The sequence below is a fragment of the Pholis gunnellus genome, assembly GCF_910591455.1.
Source record: "Pholis gunnellus genome assembly, chromosome: 12".
NCBI classification, from domain to species: domain Eukaryota; kingdom Metazoa; phylum Chordata; class Actinopteri; order Perciformes; family Pholidae; genus Pholis; species Pholis gunnellus.
In genome coordinates, this window is record NC_136539.1 from 13,063,731 (window position 1) to 13,090,670 (window position 26,940).

The 26,940-nt window shown below is 43.3% G+C and overlaps 2 protein-coding genes across 4 annotated transcripts; one reads left to right on the plus strand and one right to left on the minus strand.

Annotated features, from left to right (window-relative positions):
- Positions 1-421: 421 nt before the first annotated feature.
- On the plus strand, positions 422-22,190 carry ppp1r9ala (protein phosphatase 1 regulatory subunit 9A-like A). 3 transcript variants are annotated; one of them, XM_079169953.1, is made up of 20 exons: positions 422-559; positions 1,044-3,096; positions 12,215-12,347; positions 12,454-12,574; positions 12,955-13,059; positions 13,393-13,528; positions 14,844-15,002; positions 15,136-15,189; positions 15,646-15,875; positions 16,126-16,222; positions 16,325-16,451; positions 16,635-16,786; positions 17,314-17,629; positions 17,712-17,769; positions 17,849-17,920; positions 18,233-18,431; positions 18,858-18,902; positions 19,699-19,815; positions 20,649-20,837; positions 21,061-22,190. In XM_079169953.1, the coding sequence occupies exons 2-20, from the start codon at positions 1,204-1,206 to the stop codon at positions 21,217-21,219; spliced, it is 4,362 nt and encodes a 1,453-aa protein (XP_079026079.1). In that variant the 5' UTR covers positions 422-559; positions 1,044-1,203; the 3' UTR covers positions 21,220-22,190. The 3 variants fall into 3 exon arrangements, with proteins under 3 accessions (XP_079026079.1, XP_079026080.1, XP_079026081.1); XM_079169954.1 differs by lacking the exon at positions 18,858-18,902; XM_079169955.1 differs by lacking the exons at positions 18,858-18,902; positions 19,699-19,815.
- A 113-nt stretch (positions 22,191-22,303) lies between these two features.
- Positions 22,304-26,912, minus strand: pdk1 (pyruvate dehydrogenase kinase, isozyme 1). Its single transcript, XM_079170156.1, has 11 exons — positions 26,525-26,912; positions 25,962-26,103; positions 25,808-25,879; positions 25,537-25,721; positions 24,787-24,882; positions 24,609-24,686; positions 24,421-24,485; positions 24,231-24,329; positions 24,016-24,126; positions 23,545-23,658; positions 22,304-23,464 (listed from the first exon to the last, which is right to left on the minus strand). The coding sequence occupies exons 1-11, from the start codon at positions 26,631-26,633 to the stop codon at positions 23,324-23,326; spliced, it is 1,212 nt and encodes a 403-aa protein (XP_079026282.1). The 5' UTR covers positions 26,634-26,912; the 3' UTR covers positions 22,304-23,323.
- Positions 26,913-26,940: the final 28 nt, after the last annotated feature.

Sequence of the window (26,940 nt, forward strand, 5' to 3'; positions counted from 1 at the left end):
GAACAGCATATGTAAAATCGGCGGTGTCCCTTTAATGCAAATATATAATGGTAGCAATCTCTCAGTGAAAATTTGGGCATAGACTTGGGGCAAAGTTTTAAAGGCCACTCTCCATGTCTGCTGTACCTTTTACAGCCCTGGTCATGCGCAGTGAAGCCAGTTGTTTTTGTAGTTTAGGTGTAGACTTGTTGCTCATGCAGAGGTCTAGGTGAGCTCAAATACACAGTGAGCTCTTTCCCACGCCTTTCTCCTGCAACTCCTCGTGTCTCTGTGGAGAAAGAGGGGCGGGTGGAGCGGGGTGGTGGGTTACAGTCCTGGAATGTGTGCGCGTCCCCGCCATCTCTCTGTTCTCGTCGGCCGCGGCGCGCGCGGCACAGACAGACTCGTGTGCGCGCGCAGCCCCGCGACAGGTCTGGAAGTGCAAGGAGGGACGCAGGAAAACGCTGCTGGAGCGGGGGAATGATGGCGGTGAGCAAGAAGAAAGGGACAAGTTTGATACTGTAAAACTGGAACGTTGTGGGCCATCTATCGGCGCCTAACACGATGAAGCAAGTAGGAGGTGAGAGCTTTACAAAGTTGTTTACCTTTTTGTCGTTGTGCGTAGAGCCGGAGTTAACATTTTCAACGGCTCGTACTTGAAACGCCACAATGAATTGTTCAGACTGAGGCACTAGGTTGGGGCTGTGTTGGCCCAGCAAGTTTAACTTTGTTTCACCTTTTCAACAGTGCTGTAACGTAAGCGTTACTAGCAACAGTTGACTGGTTGAGTTGAGTACAGTTAGCTTAAAGTTTGTCGCTGGTTAAAGTTAACTTTAAATTCAGAACTATTTGATTTAACGCTAGCTAACGCATGTGAACGTTAGTCAGACAACCACCAACTGACCTTAAACGTCATATTCTAACTTCACCTTCATGCTGTTTTGATTTGCATACAGAAATACACGTTGACTCGTATTAAATAGGGACATAGTGAGATAATGGTATATCTGTGTTAACATATTGTATTCATTATTTTTAATAACGGTAGCCATTTCTCTCTCTAGATGCCTTCTCTGTGAGTGTGTAGCTACGACAACAACTCCCCACCGGACCCCATGGCACCACTTTGGTAAAGTTGAGGGATAATAGTTCGCCAACACAAAGCATCAGTCTCTACAAACCCTGGCTTCTCTTAATAGGGCTGCAGTCACAAAAAGCAAAAAAATGCTCAAAGCGGAAAGCAAAGGAGGCGAGAGGACCCTGAGGAGCGCATCCCCTCACCGGAATGCATACAAGTCTGACTTCCACGCCATTAAGTGTACTTTTGATGGGTCAAAAACCGAGGGCGATGCCAAATCGTATGCAAATGGTAACAGTGACACCCGGGAGGACTCGAGGGGGAGGCCCTTTGGGACCAGAGTGAACAAGATAAAGAACATTTTCCTGCAGATGGATGGTCAACAACAGGAGTGCCAAGAGAGTAAAGTGACCCCGAAGCCCGAATTGTCACCTGTATCTCCAACGAAGCAGCAGTTTCCAGTCAACACTCACAGAGTTCCCCTCAACAGTGCCACAAGCCCAGAACCACAAAATGTAGATAAAACACCCAAGGGGGAAGATGTTGAGATTGACAAAGTGGCTTTGGCAGAGAAGTTTTCTGTGACCAGAAAACTCTTTGAACGGGGCGTCAAAGAGCAGCCGGCAGCTGAAAAACAGTCTCCGAACAGAGTAGTGAACCGTTTGTCCCTCGGAAGTTCCTCTGATGAGGGGAAAAGCACAAGGAGGGTATCGGGATCCTCTGAGACCGCTATCAAAGCAGAGCAAGATCCTACTTCCACAGTTAAATGTCAACCGGATGAGAAGGTTGATTGTGAGAAAAAGCACGGGTCTAGAGTGTCATTGAATGCGGGACCCATATCCAAAAGGTTGGAGAGTTATGTGGCAGAGAATGACTCCACAGACAACAGCACAGCTTCTGCAAAGGGAGGAATGGCGTCTGCTAAACAACACGGTGCCACTGAACAAATGTCTTCTTCTCCAACAAAAGACAGCATACACAAATCCACTTCTCCTAAAGAAGCCACTAACTTTACCCCCGTGTCTGACGCCACTAACAAGAATACATCAGCTTGTGCCATGAACAGACCAACGTCTAATGTTAAACCAACCAGCCCAGTTACCAATGCGGCATGCAAATCTAATTCTCCATCAACTGATGTCGCTCACAAACCCCTCTCACCAGAAAAATCCAGCCCAGTTAACCATGGCTACAAACGCTCCTCGTCATCCGGTGATGGATTTAGTCGGACATCTGTTGGTGGGGATGAAGGCAAGCCACATAGTCCGCCCCCAAGGGATGTGAAGCAGCCTCTAGCATCAGATGGTGGCTTTCAGAACACCGACAGGGCTAAATACCCCGAAAAGGCCAGGAGTCCTACAACGGACAAGCCATCCAGCCAGACCTCATCGCTGGACTCCAGGGGGGTGGGCGTGGTGCGGGCAGAACTGGTTGTGGTTCAGAATGAGTCCTCAGAGAGTGAGGAGGATGAAGATGAGAACGTTGAAGATAATGTGTTTGAGGAACAGAAGGTGCAAAGCTCCAAAGATGACCTAATAACGAACCTGAAGAGAACCTCTCCAACAGAAAAAGCGAGCTGTAACCCCGCTCATCACGTCCCTAAAGAGACACAAAGGGTAGCAGAGACCGTGGGTGAAGGTAGAGTTTTAGAGGACAATGAGGGATTTGGATTGAAAAGGGAGAGAAGGGAAGACGTTTCAGTTGTGGAACAAGATGGTGACGATTATCGTGAGGAAGATGATGAGGTTGCAGAGGAGGAGAGTGAGCTGGAGGAGCAGGTGGGCCAGATCCTCCTGGATAGAGCTTCACCAGTAGTGTACGGTATTGAGAATGCAGCGTTTGTGGATGACAGAGATGTAGACCAGGTCCTCAGAGAAGAGGAGGAGGAGGAAGAGGAGGAGGATGAAGAAGAAGAAGAGGAAGAGGAGGAAGATCAAATGTATAGGGATTATGAGGAATGTTACGAGACCACCGGTCTGTCGGATGAGGAGGAGCCTCTCCCAAAGAGGACAATCAAGTTCTCCACGGGACCCATTCAGGTTAGTATCATGCGTTATGTTGTTTACATCTGAGCTATTGAAAACATGTTGCACTGCACCGTCATTATAAACCACCGTCGATACTGATTCAGCAACTGTCTGACCTAGATGTTTCCCTGCAGACGCAAGACAAATTAGTCAAGGCTGAGAATGAGTGCTTTTGTTGGGCAGGTTGACGTCACAGCTGCCGCACTGTATTATCAAAAATGTAGGCTATGGTTTGTTTAATCTTACTGACGAGGGAGGCAGGTAGTTTGACCGCCTCAACAGATCAGCAGAGAGAGGGGGACCTTAGCTGGCAACATTGTTTGTGGTATATCTGAAAATATTGTTGACGTTGCGTAAGAGCTTGTGGAAGCAGGAGCAGTGAGGTAGAGACATGTGAAACTTGAGTCTGTACAGTAAAAGAAATCATGGCTACCTCTGAGTCACTACACTGCCCGGGTATTTATACTCATCTAGAAGAGTTCCCCTCTTTTGGTGAATCATGAGGGACTTTTCATCCAACGTAGATATAAAGACTTGAGGCATTGTGTTCACCCATATGATCTCTTTTACAGACATGGCTAAGTTAATCTTATTACAGTTGGGGAGTCTTTACTATCCATTAACAAGGATTTACATCTTTTTAGAAAAGCAGAGAATGACATTCTGTCTTTTTCTTTTCTCTAAATGTCCTCATGTTTGAGTTTAGTAAGATATGTAATATCTCTTCATTGATGAAGTCCTATAATTGGGTTTGTAGAGTATTACAATATTTTTAGACTTTGACAATTTTCAAATATGACCGTTGGTGCTTTCATACTCTATCTAATCTCAGCTGGAGATGTTCCAAATACTCTGTGTATAATTAGCATCACCAAATACACTGTTAAATATGATTAATTGTATCCTTCCTTGAACAAATAAGTTTGTAGAAACATACAGTATCATACTGCAGTTTTTCAGTAACAAGAACTCCTGTAGTATCATACCATGATATCCATAGTATGCATTTGATATGTTTCTTCCTGCTTTACAGTTTTGTGCTCTGAACTGATTTTTACAGCTGGTGTATTCTCCTTTCGTATCGCTACACATCTTATGTTGTAAACATTGCAAACATGTTTTTAAGGGATGTGGTGGAAGTGGAGGTAACATCTTCTGCCATAGATATTCTACAATCACCAAATCTAAAAATAACATTTAGCTAAAGCAGGGAAAAACAAATTGCACACATAGCTTGTGGACAGCTCAGTGTTTATCCAGGCCTTAAAATGCACTGTTATCTCAGGGTGTGGATGACCCCCCCCCCCCCCCCCCCCCCCATTCCAGTCATCCTGGCTGGGGGTCCTGGGAGAGGGGACCAGAAGCTGACCCTAGAGTGGACACAAACAACAGTGTGTGCCTCTTCTGCCCAAAGTGAAGCTATGACATAGATAAACACAGCTTTATAGCTCACAACAATATGGTACACTGTGTCTGTTTGGCACAACCATGAGAGGGAGACTACAGATATAGCTGTTGCAAGGTTAAGTTGTCAAATTCACTTCAATAATCATTGAATTATATGGACTAATAGTGTGGAGTAAGTAATCAGTAAATACTTAATATTAGTTAGTATGTTCAAAGAATTCAGACTAGCTTTTTTCCCTCAGTCCCAATTCTATTCTATTCTAATTGACAGGCTGGAAAGAACTCCGAGAGATTTGTCAAAACAATGGCATGCGCTTGGATTAAAACCATGGGGTCAAGGCTACGTGGTATGCATGTTAGCCAATTAAGTCACACAAATGTCCCCCAGCCAAGCTTTCTACCTGTGGCCCGGCTAACAAAGGCCTCCCGCCAGCACCGCATCATTCTCCACCGTCTGCTAGTCCCCGGCTCTGGGATTGAGCACACTTGAGTTGTAGCTAACAAGGAGAGAGGAAGTGCTTTGTGCTTCTTTAGGTCCCGAGGTAACCCGAATCTTCTGGGTAGAGGGGGGTGTCTTGTGTGGAAGAAAGGTAAAGGAGATGTTCAGTTTCAGCATGTATCGCCCTTTAAAACAAACGAGGGCTTTCTAAAGCAGTCAGGATTAGTGCACCCATTCTCAGTAAGTCCTATAAAGTGAAGGTTTTCTGTCAAGCCAAATAAAAGATGTTAATGGTTGCTAAATGAGTTGCTTTGTGATTAAAAAAAATACTCTAAAATCGCAAAAATACTCCATGGTACAGCTATAATACTATAAATTATGTTTTGTGAGAAGACCCTTCTGCATTTATGGTAACAGACTCATACTTTAGGAGGGCATTGAGCTGCTGCAATCCCTTTGCTGCTGTGTCAGTATTATAAGTTAGCTAAACCATCTGGCTGAATGAGCGGCGTAAATATTGCACTACTGCTTGTACTGATGATATCTTTGGTGTTAGTGAGGAAGCCGTTTCCTCTGTAACTGCAAATAGAAACCAGGCCTGTAATACTGGTGTGTGAAGACATTACCTTATCCAGAGAACGTTTTGAATCTGAAATCTTTTTTTTTAAGCAGTTAACAGGTTTGCGTCTACTGGAATTTACTTCCACCCTGAAGCCTATAGTTTGGAGGAAAGCTAAAGAGTTATTGAATGATTAACGCTATCTACTGTCGGCGTGTTATCTGCTTGACTGCACAGCCATTTTCAGAGCAGTTATGTGGGATGGTTGGAGAGGTTGTCTTGGGTTTTGTGTGCCGTGTCACACATGATTATATTTGGAACAAAACCAGTTCACCATTACTGAAAATGAAAATGTCTGAAACCAGGATCTACACCTGCTCCTTTGCTCCGCCCTCGCAGAGTCACAGAATGTACCACCAGCAGTTTTTGGTCAAGTGAACACACTGTGCCTCCGCAAACACACCGGGTGTGGTAAAAGATTTTAACTGAAAGAATTCAGCATTCTTTGTTTGCACTGTAGATGATTACTGTCCAACATTGGTCAATGTTCAAGTATATGCGTCCTTTTGTAGACATTAATGTGGAGCCAGATAACAAACGTTTCATGGGAGCCCAGTGGTGTTTCTGCAGAAGATTATGGGTATTTGCATGCCTTGGTTTGTGCAAGGAGTTATTTTCTTCACCCAGCCAGAGGACGCTAAGTGCTGCAGTGTGCTCTGGTCAGCTCATCTTCTGTGTTAGTGTTGGAGTTCTGTGCTCCACTGCACCTAATATTAGCAAGTCTCTGGGTGGTAGGGAAAAAATACTTCACTTTCATAATAGAAATCTAACTGTTAAGTTATTAAACGCTTGCTTTTTTGTGAAGTGTAACTACTAGATAAATCTAGCACATCATCGTCGACATCTCCCGGATGCTGTACTGTGCTCATGCGGTTGAGCGGTTTTTTTTCTCGTTTCGTCAACATATCTTTATTAACAACGTACATAAATCTATTTTGTGAAAAGCAAATGGGGCATCCTCCACATTTGGACTCTGGCCCCTATAACCAACCCATCCCATAGTGTTGTGCTTTCCATTTCCTCTCTGAGATAGGTCTTCTGCTGGGCAGAGAGAGGAATGTGTCTGACAAAGACTCCACCCTCATCCAACCAGCAGACAGGCCCTCCCCTTGTGGGATCCGAGTTTTCCCTCCAGCCACCTGGGCAAGTGGGCGACTATCCGACAAAACTGGGCGGAATACTAATGCGGTCGGCTCAATGCTGTTCATTAAACAACTTGGCACGGGACGAGTCTGGCGCTTGATTGTGATTGCCTTAAACGCTTTCATTATGTGATTACAGACAAACACATCAGAAGGCGCTGTGTGTGTGTGTGTGTTTTTTTGCTGAACATTAGCAGTAATTGTGTGTTCAAAGTTTTCAGCAGCCCTTGCAGGACAATCGTAGCTTTCATGTTCCATTTATAACAAACCTGTTTAACCTGTTTTTTGTTCGCACTCCTTTGGAAATGTTGATTCCACTCTGCTCCTCTGAGACTCCACCTCTTCCTGCTGTAGGTCACACATTAACGCCTAAAACATAAACATTGTTATTTCAGTTACAGTCAAAGTACTATTTTTTTTTTAAATTCTTTTTCCTCGTGTGTTTACACAATCTTAAAAACCGGGTCACATGTCGTCTTCCGTAATCACTCTATGATCCGCCCCAGCTCGCTCTCACAGCATGTTTGGATTTGTTGTCATTTTGTCGGCCTGCTTGCATTACAAGCTCCCCCAAATCCAGTGGTCAAGCCCTCATTTTTGCTCTGGCAAAAGAGACTTCTCTGGTTTGCTTTTCCTCGCAGCTGCTGACTCATTTCCCCACATCGGTGTTCTGCTGTGTGGAGAGGAATGAGGGGAAATATGGGAAGGATTTTTTTGGTTTGGGTGTGGGCATGTGATGCATGTAGAGAGGACAGACCACTGCAGTTGTTGAAGATGGATGAAAGGCCCACACACACTGCTGGGAGCGAATGGAAATATGAAGATGGCATAGCAGTCAGTTGACCCACATCACAACCTCAGTGACGCCAGTAATACTTTAGGGGAGAAATTGACCCTTTGCTAAATCCCGCCCCTTGAACGCAGACTGACCTATCATAGCGTGCCATTGGCCAGCTCCCACAAGGTTCCGACACTTATACTTTACTATACTGCTTTCATGCAATCGTTTTAGATATACTTCATTTTCAGGCTGGTTTTATGGATTTCGAGTTAGTCCTGCTTTTGCTTTTTAAAGATTGTAACCGACAATAAACAGGAACAGTGTTGGTTAATTTCATTGTCTTCTGTCTAGAGCCAGGTCTCTGTAAAGATGTGGGCTCAACAGTCACCAACCTCCCGCTGCTTTCATCCATATTATTTTTCTGAGATGTGTATGAGGCTTGTTGGTGACGGAGAGGCTAATTAAGACATTTTTGTTGGAAACAGTGGTTGAGCGATTAGGTTTCAGAAAAGGACAGAACATTGTTCGATAAAGGCCTGTGGGTCCCTGGCAACAGGAAAGTCAGACTTAGGAGCTTTGGGGAAGTAGAGGAGAGGCCAATCCGACTGCTACTGCTCAAGGATGCAGTGTTGCTTCCTATATTCTATTAGCCTACATTTTAAACCCTTAATTACTTAAGTCTCCAAAGTCTAACCTAAAAAAGGCATCTTTCATCGTTAATGAAATTTCTGTCTGCTCTAGTTCCGTGAATCCATTTTTAACTTACAAGTTGATGAGCTTTGTTGTATTTATAGAGGCACTTTCAAGCTTGTTGTTCAGAGACATGCAAAATAAGCTTCAACATGCAAGCAGGGCAAAAATGGATTGAGTAGCTTGTTGGTTATTTTAATAAGGTTTTCACTGCTCTTTGGTGTGCAATGACTTTGCCTTCATGTGATGAAGAGAACACCTATCTTCCACAATATATGGGTCATACACTAAAAGCTGTTCTATAAACCTATGAGTGTGAAAGGAAGGAGGAGGATTCAGACGGAGGGCTCCCTCGGGTTGATGGAGGGTCGAGGCCTCATGAATAGCATTCCTGCCTGCACCACAGAGCTGCACCAGTGTGCATAATCCTCAAGTTTCTAATCTTTTTTTCGTTTGGTCTGAGAGGCTACATGGGAGAGGTACCCGCAAGTGTACCAAATCAGTACACGTATGTTTGGTTATCTAACATAACACTGGGATTCATGGATAGGTGAACCGCGGATTAATTACACAGTTTAACGTTAACATCACAGTGTGAAATATAGTTTTGTTGACGATTGTTATCCGGCAAAGTTCAGTAAAATATGTAAATTGGGACGTCGTCATTTGTGCTTTTCTAGTTGCGGATCTCTGATAATGCTACTTTGTAAACAACCAAAATGTGTTTAAATCAGCAGGAGGACAACAAAGGTTCCATTCAGTTACATTATGATGCGTTCAGGCTCTGTTCAGTTAAAATGAGTGTTGGGCGAAGGTAAATTATAACGTTATTATGTGTTGTTCAGGGATCTCTAAAAGTTAAATTTGCTCCCTTTTGTTCTTTTGTGCTGATCCGTGAGTTTTATGATCCACTGCACCACTGTGTTTATTTGATTCCTCAGGTCTTGACATGCTGTAGGGTCCACACCTCAGACGTGGTTGCCTCGTGTGGAAATGTTTACTTGATTACATTATACATCCTCATGGCAAATGTTGCAATCAATCCTTTAATCCCATAATAAATAGTCACCCATTGTTTTTATTGTGTTCATCACAACCTAGGTTGCCCTCTCTATGATATCATGGGGGTCGTATGACACCACAACTCAAACATGTGGCCCTGTGCTGAGTTTATTAGGCTCTAAATAACACGCTTGGTGAATCATTTGATTGTGCAAATTCTCCACCCGTGATATACAAGATGGAGTCAAAGACCAGGATAAAATCCAAAAATAAATCCCAAATTAAAATCCAAGGTTTCAAGAAATCCAATCGTTTCTGCCCTATCTTCATTGCCCCTGTGGTGCTTTAAAAAGCTTTTATCTCTCTCTCTCTCTTAGGCCATTTATAAGATTCAGTAGATTGGAATGAGGTCTAGCAAGAGTTCAACAGGAAGACTGCTTTATTCTTTTCTTTTGTTCATATTCTACCTGCGGCTCATATCCTTTCCTATGTCTTCCCACTTTCCTCTGTATTATTTCCAAAAAGCAACTCTTCTATTTTTTGCTCCATCTAATTAGTAAGCCTGCTCTATAGAAAACAATAACTACCCTCTCATATGCACAGAGGAGCCAGATTATGCTTGATATTAACTCAGTCAGCAGCACCTGGGCACTGTTGCCAGCATCCGTGCCGCTACCACCACCACCACCACCATTTTCATCATGACTCCACCCAGATTAAAACTGATGATGACCAAGTAGGGGTTGTGTTACAGACCCACTGTTGGGTTCATCCCTATAATCAGTCATTAGCCTCTAATGGAGTCTGACAAACTCTAATCTACTTTTTGTCTTTGTCTATAAACGAGTCTCTCATAATTGAGCTCACTCTCTGCTTCTTCTCTCATTGTTCTGTTAAAACCGATAGTATTTTAGTATTAGTTAGTATTTTGCTTAGAGTGTTTGGCCAAATATTTCTTAAAGCAGAAATGAACTTTTTTGACTTTTTAAATATGAATTTATGCTGGTTTTCTTAGTCCTTTATGTTGTTAACGATAAGTTAACTGTGTTTTCCGTTCATTATTCATTATGGCAGATTAATTACACAGTTTAACGTTAACAATTACAATGTTCAGGCTCTGTTCAGTGAAAATTAGTATTGGACGAAGGTAAATTATAATATCATGATTTGTTAAAATGTAGTTTTGATGAGAAACTTTTTCTTTTTTTTTTGCCACCGTCCCAAAAATAATTTCAACCTGAAGTCAGTGTATCCTTTTACTTTGTTATAGTAATTTATGTTTTCTTTCTTCATAAAATAACACAAATGATAAGAGAATAAAAGGTTGTAATTGTATTTATTAAAACAAATATTGTCATTAGTAGTTTTAATGATGTAATGCTGCTTAGAGCCAGAGTGAACGGGTCATAATTCTCTCTAATATTTATGTATGTTGCTGTGAAAACATAACTGGATTTATTCAAGTTTCTCGCCAAAACTACATTTGACGAGAGTACATTTGAACAAATTGTGATAACATTATAATTTACCTTCGTCCAATACTAATTTTCACTGAACAGAGCCCGAACACATCATATTGTAACTGAACAAAGTCGTCAGTCGTTAGTTGTTGGTCGTTGGCCGTTGGCCGTTGGCCGTTGGCCGTTGGCCGTTGGTCGTTGGTCGTTGGTCGTTGGTCGTTAGCCGTTAGCGGTGCTGACACCGTGACTAGCTCTCCTGTCAATTTTCAACGCAGATAAGTTGTTTACAATGTACGATTATCAGGGATAAGTGAACAGAAAGCATAAACGCAGATGTCCTGATTTCCTGTTTTTACAGAATATTGTTGGATAACATCACTAGGAAAACTTTATTTCACACTGTGATAGTTAACGTTAAATTGTGAAATTAATCTGCAGTTCACGCCAAACTGCGAGGGGGAATCCGCCCGGATCACGGATTGACAATGGTCCGTTAGACCACTATTTACAATTTACAAAATGTTCCTCGGGAGGAGCATGAACCTAGACCCACCTAGAGGGTCCAAGCTCCACCCACCAGAGCCTCACAAAATCCTGTGGGAAGCTCTGAACAATCTTGGCCTACTATAGTGTTTTCTGTATTTAGGTTTAAAAGATTAATCAAGTTCAGCAGATCAATCAATAATGAAATACTCGTACTTTGTACCAGCTGAGTCACCACAGATGGTCGTCGTCAGTCCATTTCATGCTGTATATTGTCGTGCTCACCTCAGCTTGACCCTGTGAGTGTTGTTTGGAGAGGATTAAGAATAATATTTCTGTTTGGCATCATTGGTATTCAAGGTAAATAGCACATAGTCTTGTATGTAAGCTGGTGTTGAGTACCGGGTAATGCCCATTGACAGAAGGTCATGGGATTGTTTTCTTCGCTGTATTGTTCTTTATTATATGTCTTTTAACTGTGCTGCTGACAACACTTGTCTCCTCTGAACATTGATCTTTGCTGCATCCATTGCTCAGCTCTCCCCAGCTGTGCCCTACTTTCCACGCTGCTCATGTTCTGCTGTACTGTGTGTATGCGCTTTATAATTCCAACCAGAAAACGGCCTCTGGGACACATCCAGTGCTTTTTCGCGAGGGCTGCCTGCAAAGTTCACAATGTCTTAAAACTGTGATGAAAGGCCTCGGTGTCGCTTCATTTACATGTTTCAAAAATGGGATTGATATAGGTTTCATTAAAGATGCAAACGATTATAAACTAAAGTTGACAATGCAGTCTATACGGTTAGATAACTGAAGATCGTAATCTCTGTCAGACACTGTTGTGACCAGAGTTTGATAAATAAAAGAATGAATTTCAATGCCAGTCGTCCAAATCATCATCAAAAGGCTCTGCTGCAATTTCTCTCAAAGGAAAAATGTGTCCTTGTTCCCCCTGCCAAGATAAATATGAACTCAAAAGTGAAAATGATATGCGTATGTCCGCGCAGATTCCATAGATACCCCTCAACACAAACCTGTCTGACTTGTTGGTAAGGACACAGAAGGCGGTGTACTGAAGCTATGCACTTGTTATTTTGACCGACGCAGGTCTTCAGCACCTTCTCCAACGAGGAATACGATCGGCGTAATGACGATGTGGATCCAGTCGCAGCCTCCGCAGAGTATGAGCTAGAAAAGAGAGTGGAGAAGATGGACGTGTTCCCTGTGGAAATTGAGAAAGGTGAGTTCAGTCAACACTGAAGGTGAATCCCTACGTACAATAAGCAAAGAGTAAGCAGTTCTTCTTACAAACCTTTTAAATATCTTCATAATGTTACTGCCTTCAGGAGACAATGGACTTGGCATCAGTATCATTGGAATGGGAGTGGGAGCGGACCAGGGTCTGGAGAAGCTTGGAATTTTTGTGAAAACCATAACTGAGGGAGGGGCAGCTGAGAACGATGGACGGTGAGTTCGAGCGCTGTTGCCTCCTTTTTGTACAACCCCACATTCAAGCCTTGTCACCAGTGGTGGTTTGTATATAACGGTAAACATGGTACACACTCGCTGTACACTGCAACAACAGTTCTTAACATCACACTAGGAATCGCTCATTCCCCCAGGGCCCAGTGACACACGAGACACAAACAATCCGATTTATTTATAACCACACAAGGAAGCTAAAGAAAACAGTTGCTACTTCTGTTTCCCATGCATGTTTAGATTTGTCTTATCTCCAGCTGCATTGACTCTACTGTATTCTTTTCATCTTTACTACTATGCTGAAGGTGGTGCATACAACTCTTCCGTGAACCTCTCCTTATAACGATGATCATCTGTGTCTCTAGCATACAGGTGAATGACCAGATAGTGGAGGTGGATGGCGTCAGTCTTGTGGGCGTCACACAACTGTTTGCTGCAACAGTCCTGAAGAACACCAAAGGCACAGTGAGGTCAGCTCAAAGCCCGTCTACTCGATCCCATTGATTATCAGACTGAGCCACTGTTATCATAATAAGCAAAAAGGGGTGAACAGTCTTGTTATCTCTTGAGAGTCCAGAGGCCATGAATGATTGTCTGTGTGTATTTTGGCAACACAAGGTATTGTGGCATGTAAATGATTTGAACACTCTCACATGACAGGGTCAGACCTAAATTGCATCTCAAAATTTGCATTTCCCTGTAGAAAGTAAGACAAAGACAGTAAGTTACAGTAAGCTGTTTACAGCCAACATTTAAAATATTCCATTTCACGGCACGCTAACGCATCGCGCTCTGAAAAGCAGGTTCTCAATTGGACGGGAGAAGCCGGGGGCCCAAAGCGAGGTGGCCCGCCTCATCAGCGAGACACTAGAGCAGGAGAAGAACCAGCAGCAGGAGCAACAACATCTGGATGACCCCTATGAACACTCCACAGAGGAGGTGAGTGAGCTGTCACTGCTCCACCATGGAGACTACAAGGATGCCTAACAGCTATACATCTGTTATGATGTTTAGATATACAAATGAATGAATTATGTTCATATTCTAACTCTTTGTTCCCCCAAAATAACTAAATAAAAGCTCTCAAACTAGGTAGAAAATATGCATCTCAACTGTTCACTACTTTCTGTATACTTCTACTACATTGTAGTACTACATTTAGCTGACAAATTCAATAATACTTTATTATTCATTAAACTACCCAGTATTATTGTGCCGATAATGCCTCTTTCACTCTTTACTTTAAGTAAAGTGAATACAGGACTTTCACTGTGTAGCCTTCTTCTTCAACCACTAAGTTTATTCTATCAAAGTTTATTAATATTTAACTTGTCGAGTGTCTAAATTGCACCAAATTCAACAAAGCACTCCCTTTGGTCCCCGGCGCTACACTGTGTGTGGTAGGTTGGACGAGCGGTTCTGGAGATATGTGAAGGACACACACACACATATGTGTGTGTTTCTTCTGTTAAATTCTGGTTTAATTGACTGATGTGAGCTTTCCATATTTGTGTGGTTTTCAGGAGCTTCTCTGTCATTATGTTAGTTCTATCGGAGCTTCCAGAAAAATCCCAGTTTTCCACTCATAAAAATGACTTGGGTGTTGATGTGTATGCTATTTATAACAGTCATAATTAATATTACTCTGACATGACATAAACACAGCATTAGCCCCCCCATAGCCACACCTGCTCCAATCCCACCAGCTCAACCAGGAAATGAAACGCTGGCTGTGAGTCAATCCATGCGTCACCGTTCTGCTGCGTTGGAAGGTGCAGTCGGCCTCTTGTCTGTCTGGCAGAGTTGTGAAATGTTTGTTTTCTGACGTTTTAGGAGCCGGTCTCCTGCTTAACTATAGAGACGCTGGGCAGAGAATGTATGAGGGATTGACAAAGACAGAAAGGCAATGTTGCATAACTTTCAGTGGCAGTGGACACCGTTTCCAAGTGACTCTGTGGTTATGCAAAGTGTGTGTAGGTGTGTTAAGTCTTGTTATCCAATGAGAACATTGTTCATGTGTATGAGTTTGACGCTGCGGACGCGCTACAGACGTGTGGCCAAACTGCCTCCCGTGAAGCGACTCTCCGACGTCTGGTTATGATGTATTGATTACAATGTTCCCTCCAGACTGGGTTGACCTGTGTAGACCTTTGCCTCTGGGAGTGTTGTTGACGCACACTGGGCATTGTTCATGGGCATGCAGGGTGTGTCGATGTTTGCGATGTGTGATGCCATGTGTGACGTCATATTTCAGGAGGAGCGCTATGAGGAGGACGACGGGGTGGAAGAGAGGATTCTGTGCTCCAATTTCTCCCCCGTGCAGAACGTGGAGCTGTTAGAGCCGCCTGATACAGAGGCTCTGTTTATGCCGAGCAACATGGACAGCTCTCAGATGGTCTTCAAGTTTAAAGAGGTATCCCCCCATTCACCATTACTCTCTGTCTCATGTGATACACAATATCAAAAGTTTCTGTGTTCACAACTAAAGGTTAACATACAGCGACGGGTGTAACCAAATCTTTTATTTTCCTCTTTTTGTTCCTTAGCTGCAGCATAAACACAGCACTGCTGCAGCAGAAATAAATCAACTAAAGGAAAAGGTACGACTTTTTTTGTTCTTTAAGTTATTCAAGATATCCACATAACATGCAAGACAAATAAATATATGATACAGTAAATACAAATACCATGTACCATGATATACAACCAAAACAGACAATAGACTTTTATGAACTTTATATTAGCTGAAGTTTCCTCCATCAGTAATTATACTGTGTGTAATATATATATATATAAGACCTCTTGTTTTTTTAGAATGGTTGTTTCCTAGCAGCCTTCTTGCCGCTGAACGTTGACCTCTTATGTACTCTCAGTGAGTGATGATTAATCCTCGGATACTTATTGAAAACTAGTTTTGAAAGCCTCTTGATAATCCGCACACTCAGATTCTATAGAAGAATGTGAATTGTTGCATTTATAGGGTCAGACACAATGTGAGACAAATTCTCACAAATTCAATTAGCCCACCCAAGTAACATGTCATCCTCTCTGTACAGCTACGGGCGTCTGAGGAGGATAGCTCGTTGTGGGAAGCGCGGGAGTGCGCACTGGAGCAAAAGATCGAGGATGGCAGCGACAAAATCCTGAAGTTGGAGAGTTACTGGCTGGAGGCCCAGGGTCTGTGTAAGACTGTGAATGAGCAATTAGCTGAGACCCAGGCCCAGCAGGAGACACTGGACAAGAAGTACAACAAGGCCAAGAAGCTGCTCAAGGACTACCAGCAGAAGTAAGTTTGTCTTGAGTTACGCAATGATTTACTGCTTGTTGAATTCAGTGATTCACTCAAGTCAATTTATTCATCTATCAAGATCATACAAAGAAGTTATTTTACATAGAAGTTAAATATTGTTAAACTAAAGTATAAGATCTGATTTTACATTTTGGAGTTCAGTGGCGTAGTGATAACCACATACATTACAACGTGTTTACAAGCTGAAGGACTGAAGGGAAACCACATTTCCTTGTTTCCTTCTCAGAGAGATCGACTTCGTGAAGAAGGAGGAGGAGCTGAAAAAACTTCTAGATGAAAAAGACAAGTGGTATAAGGAGCAGCTGGAGAGCTTGCAGAACAGGGTAAGACCCCCGCTTGAGATGGAAATGCACACACACACACACACACACACCGCAGACCTGCTAGAGACACTGAAATGAGCCTGAGTGTTGTTGTATCTACAGATAGCTGTGCTGGAGTCCAGAGGGGCCTCAGACGAGGAGCATCACAGTGGTCAGCGCTCAGCCGCAGACGAGAGATTAAACGGCCAAGACCCAGCCGCCAACTCACAATCCGTTGACTCACTACTCGGTACAAAGGGTTACTAGAACATAATTTAATTTAAAACGGGGACTATGCACGTCGCACTTTAATTGTGTGATCGGTTAAACATTCACAAGCCCACATCATAAACTCCATTGACCCTGGTAAATGATTAAAACCGTGCACACTGTCTTATGACTTATTTTGTTTGTTTGTTTTCCTCCTGTGCAGAAAAGGACTGGAGTGAGTCGGTGCCTGAGACTGAGCGCTTGGACACCAGTGCGCACCGAGCAAGAGGCCTGCTGGCTCAGAAGGCCAAACGTCAGCCTCCATCGAGGAGCAAACTGAAGGAGAGCCTCGCAGTGGCTTCAAGTCACACTCAGGTCAGCCAGGAGCATCTATTAGTGATACGTACAGCCACCTGAGGCCAGGCGTAAGCTATGACATGAAACCTAAAACCCTATCAAGGCACGTCATGCTCAAAATGCTATCTCGGAGGTAAAACTAATGGTGACAAAACACCTCGTTTCTCCCTTTTTATAGAAGAAGCACAGCACATATAAACTTGTGAATATGAGTGGCATGTTTTGCTGTGATTGTAGACAATTTTACTGCCACTTTTTCTGTGGCTGATCTGTTTTCTTGCTGTCAGAGCAAAATCTTGAAAAAACTCACTGTTGTACTGTTGAGGCAGCACTTTGCCTGAAATAGGGAATTGCCTTAAGATACTCACAGCTGCTCTAAAACACAAGAGGGAACCTCCTTGAGTGTCTTTTTGATCGTACAAAACAGTAATGCACCTTTTTATAATGTGTGTGTTCATGACTCAGCCGATCGCAGCTTTCTGTTATGTAATAAGCTTTTATCCCCTCCTTGCATTGTCCTTAAATAATTAGCTTTGTCCCTGCAGGAAACTGAAGAAGAGGAGGAGCAGGAATCTCCCAGGAGGAGGAGATCCATCCAGGAGAGCCTGTCCCTTCCGGTGCCTGTCTGCTATCCTGGGAATGGACAAAAAGAAGATCCAGGAGAGGCCAGGGACGGATCCAGGAGTAAGGCAGAGCTGTCCAGCAGCCCGTCTTTGTCCCCATCACAGGGAGACGGTATGGAAAGCAGCGGAAGTCCCTCTTTGTCCTCTCCAAAAGACACCTTGTCCCCACATTCCCCCTCTGGATTGATGCGCAATGTCAAGAAGAGGGAGTCGAAAGGAAAGAGCAAAGAGCTCAAAGGTATGCAAGTAGACCAATATGGGACGGCTGCCATCGCAGCACTTCTTGTTGCTTTGTTACTGAGCCTATTGTTTCATTACAGAGGAACTAAATGAAGCCTCATCAGCAGGAAAACCTAAAAGACGATTTCCAGACTTTGGGTGAGACTCCGTCGTGATCACTGTCATTCCCAAGACACCGCCTTTCTTTGCACAAACTAAAACATGTTTACATCAACAGAGGTCTCCGGAAGTCAGGTGGCAAAGGAAAGAAACATGACAAGGAGGCTATGAGAGCATCTTTGGACAGCAGGTTTGTGATTGCTCAACTTAATTTATTAACAATTTAAAGGTGAGGAATATTCCAAATAGTTTTGTAACACATTTCTTGGAGTTATCCGTTGCTGTAGGTGTTAGTGCCACATATAGATAAATAAAGATACGTAAATATTGAGCTACACAAGACCAGCTTTCTACTTTCTTGTTGCCAAATCTTGCACCAAAAATGTAGTTTATCCTCCTATATCTGATGGTCGTCACCTACTGAGCCATGTTTAATGCAACACATGATGTATTAAGCTGTCTCATGTTTACGGTGAGTGTGGATCTTTTCTCCAATGCCCAGGGGATCGGCAGAGTTACTGGAGGAGTCTGGAGGGAACCTGTCTCCTGCGGATTCGATGACCTCCATCCCCACCTGTATGCCCTTCTCCTGGTTCGGAGACAAAGAGCGGGACCGGGACAGAGAGCCCTCGTCTTCCAGCAGCAGCCTGCCGTACGCTGCAGAGACCAGCAGTGAGCAAAGCCAGGACCGCAAGAATAAGGTTCGAATAACCGTCCGTGTCTGTCCTCCATCATCATAATATATTTCTGTCTTCATTGAAAGAGTAAAACTAGTAGAAACGTAACAGGAGGCAGTAGCCTGACATGTGCCGTCATTGGCTAGTTCTCTACATGAGATAAACTAACTGGATCCACATGTTAGCCAGAGGAAGGATTTGGTGGCTTTTCAATGAGTTTGCAAATAGCGACACATCAAACGCATCCAGTGGAGCGTGTGGCTATCTGTCACACAGCGCTGCTGTTCCCACGAAGCCATTTAATGAGTTCAAGACACCAGCTGAAGAAAAGACTAAAATGATGACTAGGAGAATAGTTTTGGTTTGGTTGCTGTGTGCATTATGGGAGTTTTTGTCAGTGCTTTGCTGCCTGGACGTTTCATGTCACTGAACCGTGTTTCCTTTAAACAGACAAATCTCTCCTGGTCCTCTTTATTCAGTCGCTCATTAGATTTGGTACAGTATATTTGTTTTACCTTTTTGATTTTAGATGCCACAGTAGAGCATCACTAACAAATAGAGTTCTGCGATTTGTAATTTCTCACCTCCACACATTCTATGAATAATTCCCCTTTTTCATTTCAACTGGGTATGTGGTAGTGTTACAGGAAACTAATCGTATCTAACTGTCCTTGTGTCCACATTCAGAAAGCCTCACAGCTCGTGTTAAGAGGAGACAGACGTTTGTAGGGCTTGTTGCACCAGTTAATGGGAAGTTTGTGTGTAACATCAACACTAACTGCTGCGTTGTAACTAACTTGAATAGTGCAACATGTGTTTTTTAGAGTGTACTTCTTCCACTACATTAAAATACTTTATATGAACTTACACATAGCTGGTGCAACAGCCTGCAAGTCTGGCTAATATTTCCCTTTTTAGAAAAAAACAATCTCTTGATGAATCAAATAATGAATCTCATAGCATCTACTAAATGAAAAACATTACCCCATACCTGTTTTGTGTGTGCTTGTGTGTTAGTATAGTTAGTCGCTGTAGTTTTAGAGGTTGTTGATGTACTTTTGGTGGTGGATTGGTTTTTAATTACCTTGCATATTGTGCTACATAGCGTGTTGAATATCACAGTCACTCACTTGGATTGCTGCCACTGAAACCGTTTATCACGATCATTTCCATCCTAATGGAAGCAGCGCTGCTCTCACCCCTCACAGCTGTCGTGTGTGCTGCTACAGAACTGTTGTTTGGTGATGTGTTGCTTTAGTAAATGCGTTCCTTGTTTCCCCACTTGTTCCAGAGTTTTTCAGTCATAGATGATTCTAGCCCTGCCAGCCCCAGTTCAGACACCTCTGGGTTAGTCGCTGAACCCGATCTGTCTGGGCGCTCACACACTTTAATCTTCTCTTCCAGTGAGGTGAGTGCTCTCCTTGTTGCCGTGTGGGACGCCTTGATGCCGCTGAAAGGGGACATTCTCAAGCATGCTCTTTGAGCCGTTCCCCCTTTCACAGCGGAGAGTGAATCATGAATGCAGAGGGAATTGAAGAGAGCTGCATGTGTGTGTGTGTGTGTGTGTGTGTGTGTTAAAGCTGTTTTGTTTTTTCTTAAGTCAGCTGTGATGTTGCACGTCAGCGTCTGTTAAACCGTCAGCCGGTGCTTCGTGTTCTTTACGAGCTTTGGCCGACCACAGAACCATGTCGACTGCTCTGCTGCCTGCTCAGTGGTGTTTCAGCAGCAGTCTGCTCTCGTGTTATAGAGTCCGAGTCTCTCTCAGTAAAGCGTGCAGAATGAAGACACACGGACCCGGTGTCTGAGAATGTCATTGATGTTTTTGATGCCATTGCACGCTTGTTTTCTTGGTTGCTAGCTTAGGAAGTGTATACGCTGCACACAGTTTTGTTCAACATGTTCTTTTTTGTTTGTTGTATACATACTGCAGTTGGCTTCACTTTTTTTAAGTGATTTTGTGATGATTCATGTTTGCATTTCACCACTTAACTGTGCTTTAGGAACATTGATCAACGCTGTCAAACACATACAGTACAGTCCATGGCATCAACTGGCTGTTGCACATTGTTGGAAGGCACCAACTATATATATATATATATATATATTAATTTGGTATTATTCCTCACACTAGACATGAGCAATCCTTTTCCTTTAGTGTACAACAACATACGACATGAAGCACAATGTGGTTGAACCCACAGAGATTCTCACTCTTACTTCTATAATGTCTGTCTTCTGTAGACTTTAGACGATGAACCAGTAGCCACCGGGAAAGAGTATCAGTGGCAGAACCGGCCTGTCTGTGAATGGACCAATCAACAGGTCTGTCACTGGTTGATGGGCATGAACATGGACCAATACACCCCAGAATTCACAGCTAAGGGAGTGGACGGACAACAGCTCTTGTACTTGGACAGTGAAAAGTTGAAGGTAAACAAAATAAAACCTAGCATGATAATTATGATGATAATTATCTTTGAATGATAGTTTAAGAGTGATGGTAAAATTAGGTTTTTATTTTAATCATACAAGGCCTCTTTCATTGCAAATGAAGTCATTGTTTAGTGAAACATTGTCAGCCTTTCACTGCCACCTTGTGGCCAGACTATGGTAGCATTATTTTGTCCTCACGCTGCTCTTTTTTTTCCTTCAGGCGCTCGGTGTGTCAAGTCAAAGCGACCGTTCAACCATCAAGAAAAAGCTGAAGGACATGCGTAAGGCCCAGGAGAAGCTGGAGAAGCAGAAAGAGAAAAGAGAGAAGGAGGTGCGGCGCAGTGGGAAACTGCCGGCCAGCATGGACTCAGTCTGCTGAGGTAGCAGCTCTGTTCTCTGGATTCATGCATCCCATAATCCTCATCACTACGGGGCCCCTGAGCACCCCAACGACCACAGAAATGACGGTTGTGCCAGTTGTGATTCACGTTCATCCAGTCGCTCCTGATTCTTCTCTCGCCACTGATTCTCTGGAATGTTTTAACAAACTTCAGCTCAAACCATTTTAAATGAAAGATGGGGAATGTAAAAAAAAAAGAAAACACGTTTGGTATGTGACCAAAAATGGAATCCTGAAATGTTTTTACCACTACAAGCTCGAAGCGATGATTATAAAAAAAAAGATGTTTTCAGAATGAAAGAATCTAATGTAGTAGTTGTGGATCATGCACACATTTAAATATGGAAGTCAAATGTGTGCTGCTTCTCCAGCATTTTATATATTTGCTAGTATAACCTGTTTCATGTACATGAACTCTTCTGCAGGAACGGTTGTTGTACAATTCAGATAAAAGCACTATATTTGTCTTTTTAAGCTTCAATGGGCGACAAGGTTTTAAATGTATAAATACATTTTATACATGTGCTTATTAACTGCATATCTTTCTTCTTTTTTTTTTTTACTTAAATACCATTGTTCATTTTTTACTGTATACATTTTTCTACTAAGTAGAATAGCTAGGCCGTGGCAGCAAACGGATGGAGTAGGGACGAGGTGAATGCTGACTCGGCAGGTCTGCTTCACGTACGCCTCACTGCCGCTCCACCAGACGGTCAGCGTGCCCATGACGAGGACCCGTGTGAGTCGTGTATGAATGCGAGGCTGAACAATGATTTATTCTCAGCCGAAAACCCCCCCAAGTGCTTCCTTTCCTCTTCTCTCACGCGTGACGCCATGTTCTGTGTGCCAAGCGACATGTTGGACTGCAAGAAAATCATGGTGTCCACCTCTTGTCAATTAAAGAGACATTTCTTGGTACATACAGCATCAATAAACTAATTTTCACTTTATGTGGTATGCTTGTGTTGTGTTCTAGCTTTATCTTATCGTGCACCAGTTTCCACCATTACTTCCATCCACATAAACACAAATACATAAACACAAATACACATCCGTCTGTGTTGAGATATTTATTTTTCTCTGATCATGATTTACACAGAGTAACTGCTTCAGTAACACGGACAATATTGTGTAGCTTATTTGACAGGATGAGTCTTAATAATACAACCCCAGTAATCCAAACATGTTTCTCTTATGTGATGTGAAAAGTAAATATGTTGCAAACCCAATACAACATAGCTTACAAATTTGTGCTTCAGCAATGTTGAATTTTAATTATCCACTTTCCTTATATACATAAAGTGAAAATAGGTGCAAAATGCTCTGTTTACAGACGGACAATTTTTTTTTATCACATGTTGCTCGTTTACATCCAACTGATGAATAGACACTTTATATACTTTTTAACCACTTAAGACTCATCAGCAGATTCTTCCAACGGATTTAAAAAACAAGCAGCAACTAGTTATCTAACAAGTTTCCCACGAAGCAGAGGAGATGAGCAGAGCTGAACGAGCGCCTCACACAGACGGACTGTAACGGTTAAAGCTTTTTAGCTTTCAGCTAAATGAAAGCAGCTACGCGTTGAAGGAAAAGCTGTAAACCAGTAGAGCAAACAGTTCAAACCTTAACCATGCTGATAGTTTCAGTTGGTGACATTTTCAGATGACGCCTCGTTAGATGGAATTTAGTTTGTTCTCAAAGCATCGAAAAATGACCTTTCAGCTGATTTAATCAGCTGAGTTTAGTTTAGTTTGAGGTCCTTTAGAAACGTGGATTTTACGTTATTGTTTGTCCAGCATACGTCAGCTCAGGACATCGGTTTATTAACCATCCGTAATGATAATCTGAGGGTGATGTTAAACGGTCAATATGTTATCAACAATAGCATCAGCCTGAAACTTCCAGCATTAGTTAGGCTTTCAACATTAATGTGGCTTTCCAGAGTCGTCACCATTCATGGTACCGGTAGGAGTGAGAAGGAAACACATTTTTCTTCACATTAAAACTATTGACCTCTGAAGAATTTGGCACAACACCACCTCTCTTGCATACGTTGCGGCAGGACGGCAGCCTGTTGGATCTAGAAACTGCGAAACGTCGTCATGTCCTTCGGCTCTTTGCTGGGGACGCACCAGTCGTCGGCCTCGTGGATCGTCTTGTAGTGTTTCCAGGCCGACTTGTTGTACACGGGGAGCCTCTCAATGGACTCCGTGGAGAGCGCCTAACAAGAAGATTGAGAGGACAAAGCTGTAAATAACGCCCGTGCGCACACACACGATGTTCGTGCACAACTCATTTTACCCGGATGTAGATCACGGCGTCGGTTCCATAGCCCTCCAGAGAGTACAGCTTCAGGTCCCCTTGAAAGTAGCGGGCGTACAGTCGAGAGATGGGCAGGCCGTGCCCGTAACCAGCCTGGACACAAGTAAAACAGAGCAGTCAGCAGTTTTATGGCAAAGAGCACATGATGTAAGAGGCATGTGTGTTAAGAGTTTAGACTGTGAAGTTAGTCTGGCACTGGAACAAACTAATAATACTGATTGTATTTGCTGTAGACATGAACAGGAGGGAACATTACAGAAATGCTTTGAGATGTTCTCTCCTTTTGAAGAAATGTTACGATAAGGATTTATCCTCGGATAAATCCTCTGATAAATCGTAAAAGCTTATTATGTTATCTTAGTGTTATTACTTCCGCCTGTGTTTTATATCACATTGGATAAGTCGAGAGCAAAGTCAGAGGAGTGACGATCACACATGAGGGATGCTGACCAGAGGAGCAGCTCGGGCCCCGTCGATGCTGGGACGAGGAGCCGTGGAGTACGTGTAGGTGAACAACCTGTCGATCTTTCGCAGCGGCACGCCTCCTCCGCGATCACTCACCTGGAGAAGAACATCGTGTTTGGTTTACACTGGCATGTGTTTTGTGTGTGTGTGTGTGTGTGTGTGTGTATGGGGGATAACCGGTGAACGCAGCACAGCTTTACCTTGACCGTCAGATCTTCAGTTCCCAGAGCGACCTGCGCGTGGACAGGAGGATACTCCATGGCGTCGCCGTACAGCTCCATGGTGGCCCGCATGGCGTTCTGCAGCGGCGAAAGCACAGACAGCGGCGTGACGTGAAACTGTATCGTGTGAACCGGCTGTCGACTTATCAGTTCAAAAAGCAAATCCTACCTTAAAAAGTTCAAAGACCATGTGGTACAAATGAGATGGAACATAGACCACAGTGATGGGGTTGACTGTCGGGGATAAAGAGATGATAATAAAGTTGATCAGGTATGGTTGAAGTAATTCATGTGTATCTATTCATTAATAATGCAATTTAAAGTGTTGTTTTTCTGACTAACGTCTAAACAAGTTACCTTTGAATTCCTCCAGGATCAGTTCCGGAGAGTTCATGTAGTACCGGTCACAAAGGTTTCGTGCATTTTCATAGGCGTCTGCAGGGAAGAGAGAGAGAGGGGGGGGGGGGGGGGGGGGGTTCAGGTGGGAACACAAATGACGACATTTCTGAGCACTTCAACATAAAAGTGTTCTCACCTCTGACGATATCGCTGACGCGACAGTTTGGATCAATACTGCCGATCTGTTTGGGATGAGCTGGGTTCACCTTCACCTTCCCACCAAAGAGGAGCGCTGGAATCAAACACACAGGGGTATAACCGTGCGCCACAATAGAAAGTGTTCATTATTCTAACAAAAATAGACACTTGTGGACATATTTCTCCCCCAATTCTCAATGAATTGATCAACCGTCTGAAAAATGCAACATTTAATCAGAAACTGGAGATTTTTACTTAATTCTCTCCAATTTTTTTTGTTATTTCTCAACTCAAAACACTGAATTCTAACACCCAACACACTTTCACTCTGTCCCGACTCACTGGGAGCATGACGACCAAAAACTAAAACGTTCCAGCTCTGCACTCTCTAATCTCCTAAACACAGAGAAGCCCATCGTTAATGTTTCTTTGTCAAACTTCTGATGATGACCGTGGTGTGTTTCTTTCATTCTTCCTCCCTCATAACCTAATTGTAATGCTTCCTTTTCTTCTATATGCCTCCTGTTCCTTATTATGAGTTTGCCATGCACAAAGCAGGAACTGTGTGTCTTAATAACAACAACAATATGTACTATTATCATTATTGTTATAACATCCAGGGCCATGCTGGTTGACTGTGTCTTTGCCCGTCTGGGTGTCTGGGTGTTATCTTGTTTTGTTTCCCCTGTGGCGGTGGCGTTAAAAGCTTGCAGACCATCTTTCATGGAGCAGAAGAGGGTCTACTCACTGTGCTGGTTGAGCAACATCCTGATGGATATCCTGCTCATGTAGAACCGATCCAGAAAATACTGAACGTTTTGGCTGACGACGGGGTCCGTGCCGTGGTTCTCCTTGTACTCCACCACTCCCTGAGCCATGGTGGGGATGACGTCATTGTGCCGATTTCTGATCTTTATCACCGCGTCTGTGAACCTAAATGAAGACGCAACGATTACTGCGAGGCATTAGATCATCGGACATAGAGGAAATAAAACATCATAGTGTTGTCATTTACTTACTCATATGTGACTTTCTCATCACCGGCATTCTTGTCCCTGAACTCAAGAATCTCTTGAAGGCTTTGCATGTACCTGCGCATGAAACATCACCGTTTATTGGCATCGGCGTAGGTTTGAGAGACAACTAAGAAAAAGCAGAAGGAAGCCTGCGTACCAGCTCTGGACCAACCGCACCGATGGAGTCCTCAGTAAGTTGTCCGGCAACAAGTTGATCTCTTTCATGATGTTTGCCAACCTCACGGGCAACTCCTGTCTGAGGAAGGTGAACGAGGTTTTCTCACACGCATTTTCTGAGCCTGGAGGATGTGTAAACAAAAACATTATTGGGAGACAAAAATGATTAATCATCGATGTTGTCAGGTTGGGTGATATGATCATGTTTAATTTTGCCATGCAGTTCATGCTGAGGCAGCTATCAAAAGGCCCATTGTGGGCAATGTTGCAAAATAATGGCCCAGACCAGTTATGCTAATATTGTATTTTTAGGATTTTTGCATTCATGTTAAGCACTTCCTTAACTTGTCAGGTCTTTGCTTGACTAGTCCAAAAACAGACATACATGCCTGTGTGCAAGCCCAATATCAGAGCTTTGCCTCAGGGGGCTTTACAATCTGTACACCCTCTGTGCCTGGATCCTTGCAGCTGGAAGGGGAAAACTGGTGTGTGTGTGTGTGTGTGTGTGTGTGTGTGTGTGTGTGTGTGTGTACCGACTCTTACCGAAATCCAGAAACTGCTTCATTGACAGAGGAGAGGGCGAGAATTTGGAGTAATAGTCAATGTCCTTTCCTATGGACACGCTGCTCCTCAAAAACCTTAAAATCCTCATCGTGACAGCTCCTGTGTTAGCAGACGATGGCGGTGCTTGGTTAGTTTATAAGTACAGGTCACATCCACAGTTCCGACACGCGCAGTTAAGTTAGCTGATCTCGGTTGACATTAGCCTCCACGCTAGCGTCAGCAGCACGCAAAAACACTCGTGGAATCAACGATCTGTTACTGAGTGGTTTGGTGAAATTTGTGAATCCATAGTCGCAGTAATTTTTCTATTAATAGCCCTTACTTTAATTGTTCATAGAGAAGTGGAATAAATGTCAACACAGAAAGAAGGCTATGCGGGTAACCCAGACAAAGAG

Bases quoted from the DNA above. Each gene is read 5' to 3' on its own strand.
- ppp1r9ala (XM_079169953.1), top strand. From the start codon at position 1,204: ATGCTCAAAGCGGAAAGCAAAGGAGGCGAGAGGACCCTGAGGAGCGCA. The intron at 18,903-19,698 runs GTACAGTATATT...CACTTGTTCCAG, and splicing joins TCAGTCGCTCATTAGATTTG to AGTTTTTCAGTCATAGATGA. The intron at 19,816-20,648 runs GTGAGTGCTCTC...TGTCTTCTGTAG, and splicing joins TAATCTTCTCTTCCAGTGAG to ACTTTAGACGATGAACCAGT.
- pdk1 (XM_079170156.1), bottom strand. From the start codon at position 26,633: ATGAGGATTTTAAGGTTTTTGAGGAGCAGCGTGTCCATAGGAAAGGAC. The intron at 25,880-25,961 runs GTACGCAGGCTT...TTTCATGCGCAG, and splicing joins GTGCGGTTGGTCCAGAGCTG to GTACATGCAAAGCCTTCAAG. The intron at 24,330-24,420 runs GTAGGATTTGCT...TCGCCGCTGCAG, and splicing joins TGGTCTTTGAACTTTTTAAG to AACGCCATGCGGGCCACCAT.